The sequence below is a fragment of the Lissotriton vulgaris genome, chromosome 4_1, assembly GCF_964263255.1.
Source record: "Lissotriton vulgaris chromosome 4_1, aLisVul1.2, whole genome shotgun sequence".
In the NCBI taxonomy this organism is placed as follows: Eukaryota; Metazoa; Chordata; class Amphibia; order Caudata; family Salamandridae; genus Lissotriton; species Lissotriton vulgaris.
Window position 1 is genome coordinate 1,496,339,161 of NC_141691.1, and position 6,441 is coordinate 1,496,345,601.

The 6,441-nt window shown below is 40.9% G+C and overlaps 1 protein-coding gene across 1 annotated transcript in view; it reads right to left on the minus strand.

The window, feature by feature from the left end:
* Window positions 1–748: 748 nt before the first annotated feature.
* ST18 (ST18 C2H2C-type zinc finger transcription factor) overlaps window positions 749–6,441 on the minus strand; it is a 428,044-nt gene continuing 422,351 nt past the window's right edge. Inside the window, exon 21 of the mRNA XM_086917999.1 lies at window positions 749–1,027. Within this exon, the coding sequence (XP_086774125.1) occupies window positions 887–1,027 (141 nt within the window). The 3' untranslated portion in view covers window positions 749–886. The remainder of the gene's footprint in view (window positions 1,028–6,441) is intronic.

Consider the following 6,441-nt stretch of genomic DNA (forward strand, 5'->3'; position numbering starts at 1 on the left):
TGGAATAGCTTTAGTGGGAAAAACCTAGAAGTTCAGCTCAAGAAGCTCTGCCAATCATCCGGAGGATCTAAGACAAGGCACAATGTAGGGCTAGTAGAATGAGTATGGCGTACGAAAATATCCAACATGACGTCATCATACTATTAGGCAGAATTCGATCTGTGCTTTTACAAAGACTCTGCCATGAAAACCCCTTTCAACAGGCAAGTGGTTGGTATTCTTAATAGCACGCTCCTCTTTCAGATGGCATTTCGTCAAACTGAGGAAACATATATCTGCTTAGGAGTTGAAAGAAAACACAATGCTGTACCAAAAATAAAGCTCTACCATTTGCTTTCAGAAATGTTTCATACAAGTCTAGCAATATATTTCATTTACAGAATCACACATTTCTATAGCCTTGACTTAAAAAGCGCCTGGAAAATTTTACACAAATTATAAATATGATAGGTGTCAAAATTCTGTTGAAAAGATAAAGACATTTTTTTTGATCCCAAATAAATAAAAAATATAAAAAATAGCTGCACGCCCTTTTTTTTTTACATTACTGTAACACACAAAAACGAAGTACAAAAGAACAACACTAGAAAACATGAACCGAAAAAAGAGAACACCAAAAAAATCAAGTGCAGTGCTGTTAGAACAGTCAGTTGGCCGATTTACTGATGATGGTCCCACCATTGTCTGTCCAGTTGGAAACCCTTTGATAATGCGGATCTCTTAATTTCTAATTAGATGTGCCCAGTGGAGGACAATGTTAGTGCAATGGTGCAACTATATATGCAGCATGGACGTCTGCAGTGCACTCAGTCTGTAAATGCAGAAAGTATCCTCCTGGAGATCACCATTGCTGTGTCCTGTCAAGTACCTTTAGGATTCTTTTAGACTACAGATGGATTCCCTTCACAGCTTGCTTGATGCTTTCCAGCAGTGCTTTGCATTCGGGGGAATAGTCTCTTTCAAGGTTGCTGTACATGTCTGTGAGGGTGTTTACATATGCTTCAAAATTCTGTTCACAGATTGGACCCTAAACAAAGACAAAAAATATGTGTCATATATATTTTTAGCTAGTCACAAGTAAGGCCTAGTGGGAAAAGAACAGAAAGCAGCAATGAAGTGATATGGCATGTAGCATGTGTACTATGCTGTAATATAGCCTTAGAGACCGCCGTCCACCGGCCATTAAAGGCCCACTCCATCGTTAAAGGCCGCGCCGAAGGTGAGGGCCTTTAACATGGGAGCGAGTCTTAATTGGCTGGTAGAGCCTGCTACGGAGGGCTCTAAGACTATTAGAACATTCCGCCCCTAGAGGGAAGAATGCTCTAATTTGTAAAACAAAGGCCTCATGGAGCCCCCAGGAGTTTGAAATCCCCTCGGGCTCCATGAGGCGTTTTGTTCAAAGCTACAGCTGTGAACAAACATTGGAATGTTGGTGCTCCGGGCTTCTACCGGCCATTAGAAGTGTGGCGCACTCCATTGTTTTCAATGGAGCGCTCGGTGGGCCCGATTCACAAAAGTAATCTGAAACAAAATCCTAACTTTACGACTTTTGGTTTTCACAGAAGGCATTTAGGAGTACTAAAGTTAGGATTCTGACTCAGTTAAACTTAAATTTTGGTCTTAAGTAAAACTTAAGACAAACTTAAGTTTAATTGAGACAAAATCCTAGTCGAAAATTTAAGTTTTTGTCTCCCTTAAACTTAAGTTTGTCTTAAGTTTAACTTAAGACCAAAATTTAAGATTAACTGAGAAAAATCCTAACTTTAGTACTCCTAAATGCCTTCTGTGAATACCGAAAGTCGTAAAGTTAGGATTTTGTCTCAGATTACTTTTGTGAATCGGTCTCAACATTTCGATGTTCTAATATTCAATAGGAACCCAATGTAATGCTAAGCAGGACACCAGAGGTCTGCATAAATACAAACACTTAGAATGTATGGCCAGGATAAGTGTTAAAAAGACGAGCAACAGTTGTCAAAACTAATCAACAGCAGTAAAAAATATGTGCTACAGTCACACAACATGTGTATTAACTCAGTGATAGGACACCTGGCTTGTTTGAAAGGTATAAAAAATTGTAATGTGCACATATATGTGTCAATCTCAATAAAAGTTGATAATTCAGGAGTCATTTAACAATGGTAATTATGGTTTATTTAAGCTTATTAGTATAACCTCACAAACAGTAATGTCTGGTATTTCCTGAATAGAAGAAATAACGATATCAAATGTAATTACTTTCAGTTCTATACTGCATCATTGCAACTTATGAAGGATGCATGCTTGAATATACCATGTACATTATGTGAGCTGGAAGCAAAAAGCAGCTCAAACTCCTATTTGTGCTAGTATTTAGAGCCCAAAAAAATAATTTGTATTACAGAGCAACACTGCCCTTTGCTAATACCAATCAGAATGAGTTTCTTGGTGCACCACCACATTCATGTCGCTTCTCATAACTTGACTGCTCTCTGCAAGCTTGCTCTAGCCAAGACATGGAAACCAAACCTGGGCATTACATATACCAATACATGATTAAGTGAGGGAGTAGAAGAGCTGAAATGAACTAGTGGCAACGTGGGCTTGTTTAACTGATAGGGCTCACTGCCCTGATCTGAGCAATGTTGCACTTTAAATTGGGTGCACCCGGCGCAGGAAAACACAAAAGATGCAGAGTTTTTTTTAAAAAAAGGGGTTTCTAAAATCTTACTGGAATCCCTAAGATTTTGAGGAAAAGCTTGCTCATCTACGCAGTCGTGCCATGCACCAATCATGAGAACTAGTGCTCTCAATTTTTTTTCTTCTTCTCTTTTGCCTGTAGGGATAATCATGTTGGACAACAAACAAGGAAGTAATAGTTAATTCGAATAAAAAAGGTCAAAGCTCTAGGAGCACTCATCCCAAATATTTGGAAGCTTATAGGAGCCCTGAAGATGGCCCCACAACTGTTTGGGCTTTTTAAACTGCTGAAATATGTTTGAGTAAGTCATCAGATAGATGAGCCATTGAAACTCATCTGATATCCAATAGACATGTTTTCTAATCATATCTGAGGTATTCAATAATAAAGGATACACATTGGGTTTACTTACACTTTTACTTTTAATCTGGAAACCTGAAATAATCCAGCTAGCGCTTATTTAAGAACTCCCAGTATTGGTCGAGTCCACCGAGGTGGTATTTACATACCAAGGTGTGTGGAACTGCTAATGATGAAGCATGCCACAATAAGTACTAGTTTAAATGTATTCCTCAAAATCGTAGAGCCCCCTCTATTAAAATAAATCATCAACATCTGTTGTGTGTTCTAGTTTTTGTAGGGAGGGTGTGTCAAGTTTGTTCACCTCTCTCTCGTTTGCTGATCATGCACCAGGCCTAGATCAGGTCAGTGCACTCTATTACAGTGGATGCTCAGTTTTCAGTGTAAGCCAAAAACCACACCCACACAGGGAACAGCACAATAGTGAAGGGCAGACAAGATGTTTGAAGTCGCTGGTCCATCTGTCACTTTGAGAGTGGCAACCCAACTTAATTTCAAAGGGAGGCGGGTTTCCCTTGCAGACAGGTGAAGTCAGTGACTGCATCCACCTGCAGGGAATGAGCTGGGGGCTTCCTTGGACCCCTTTTTTTCCTTTAATGGGGCACCCTCAGGAGGCACGCTGACTGTGTGCTAACCTTATGTGGCCTACAGTTTGCCTCTTCTTTGCTTCCGGCTATGTCTATAATATGCAGATAACACAAGTGTGCAAAAGCAAAGGATTCTAATATTGTGTTGGGCCACACTCCCATGCAAATGAGGAACCCCACCCTTGGGATCGTGCATCACTCATTCAGTGCTATCTCAAATTGTATCACAGAATGGAACAAAGAAGTGTCTATGGCCCCTTCTGTAATATCAAAGTGCCCCTGAGGCACCAAAAGGTGGACACACACACTCCTGTTACGTCCCAGAACACCTTCAAAAATAGAGGCGCTGGCCTGCAATGGCATAGATCAGTACCAAGAGAAAGAAGATAATATCCTTATCAAGAAAAGTAAAAAACCCTACTATGCGAAGGGCGTTAAGGAGATCCCAGCCAGATGAGGGAGATTTCCACAATTTTCAAGAACCTGCTTATTCAGATGCTTTGAAAACCACTTTCTGTACTTTACAGAAAAACTGTGACAGCCATATTCATTTTTCAGAGTTCAAAATAAGCAACATTGGTGATCCACTTGCAACAATATAAGCTACCTATTCATGCTTCCACCTTTACCAGGTGCTACTGAAACTGGCCATCTACCTTAATGGTGTAACTGTACCCAGCCTAATTCATAAAACAGTTCCTTTCATTGCATGTTGGCACATCACAAACATGATAAATGTTTTTTTTCTCTCGAATTTTCCAATAGAGTTGTTCTTTGCTCACTGAAACATACACTAAATACCCTGCTCCTGAAAAAACACCAGCTAATTACCAACCAGTAGCTCATGAGTCTTTCTTAGGCAAACTCATTGAAAAGGAAGCTTTCGGAAAGTTATCATTTTTCATCAATCTACCGTCAGAGAGATAGAATGGATTCATACTGGAAATCAGACTAATATCCACTTGGGAAAACCTTAAAGAGTCTGTTGACACTACTGGGGTTGCTGCTCTACTGCTACTTGACCTGTAGTCAGCCTTCAACACTGTACACAATGTACTATACGCCAAAGGGCTTTATGATTCTGGTATAGAGTACTGCCTTTAACTGGATACAATTCTTTGTTAATGACAGTCCGGCGACTGTGTTGATAGCATTTTTCAAACCTTCACCTTATAACAGTTCAGTTGGCATCTCCGGTGATCTACTATCATACCATTACTCTTCAACACTTACCCAACCCCTCTTCTTGAACTTGCGAACTCATTTAACCCTAACTGATATAACTAGGCTGATGACACTCTGATCACCTTATAATGCGAACAATTGTCTCTGGTCAAAACTTCAAGACACAGTGAATACCTGTGTACTGTGGAGCAATGGGTGAAAGATAATCATGTCAAACCCAACCCCCCAAATTGAGAAATACTAACACGTGGTTTATGGCAAAACTATAACCCAATATCCTCTTAGCATAGATACTGGGCCAGCCACTAATACAATAGTCATAAGCAAAAACTGAGCGATTATGAACTCCAATTTCTCAATTGAACCCCAAGTCAACAAAGTCACTTCATAAGGATAAATCAGTGATGCTTAGTGCTGTCCTATAGGATACACGTATCACTGACTCTAGTGATATCAAGATTGGATTATGCAAGCATACTCTACATTGGACTCACTTGAAAATCAGTTGCCAAGAATACAGGACACAGCAGCAAGCCATCACCCTACATAGATGGGCCCATATTACAATTTTGCTCAAAGGACTACACTAGTTACCAGTTGTAAAAAGAGTATCCGTTTTAAGACTTTTGAATTGGAAATCATGCAATCCATGGGCTGGGACCAGATTTACTACTCAGACTTTGATACCAAAGGAGAAAACATAGCTCAAAAATAGCCTTATTGTCATAATTTTCTACTTACCATTAAACCTGCACAGGAGGATGCTACTTCTCAGTACAAACATTCAAATAGTTTAAGAAACTGCTCAAGAATCAAACATCAATTCTCTTTCGGTTGGTCTAAAAAGTCCAGGCTTATCCAATAACGAAGACTTCGTCCCACAACCCTGATTGGTGAGTATATGCTTCTTGCGTCCCTATTCTTACAGTTGTTTTTTTTCACCACATGTATAAAACATGGTGACACAAGCTGCATTAAGTGTGAAGCACACGTTCCCAGCATCACGGCCAACTCCAATAATCAACACTAATAGAGGACACCACTACCACCCTTCTTCCATCCATGCACGTCAGAACAAGGGCCTACAAAGCTCTTTGTGACCTCGACGAGAGGTAGCGAAGCGCTACAAAAATGGTAAAATAGAATATAACACAGTGGTGCAATGACTGTTTGAGCAGCCAGCATAGGAGAAGTGTGGCTCACTAGTTAAAGCGGCAGACCCTGATGCAGAGATCAGACCTAGGACCAGGGTTCAATTCCCGTCGCGGCAGGGTCTTGGGCTCAACTGTCCGCGGACCCGATAATTCTCGCCACGGTGCCTACTCTAATCATGGGTCCCACTCTGCAACTCTGGGCAATAGCTTGCTTAATCTCCACACCGGCCCTAATCGCTAAGGAGGCCTGGCTTCACCTTGGGGGGCCCAGGAGTGGGTGCCTCACAGGAACAGGCCAGGAAGGGTTCCTCAGCGGTACAGCGCGGGGACACACTGGCTAGTGTAACCAGGTGCTTTATAAGCTCAGTTACATACATACAGGAAAAACTGAAACAGAAGTATATTCAGTAACAAAAGTTTGCGGCTGGCATAGTTAGAGGCTTTAAAGCAAGAACGAGAAGCAGGCACACAAGGA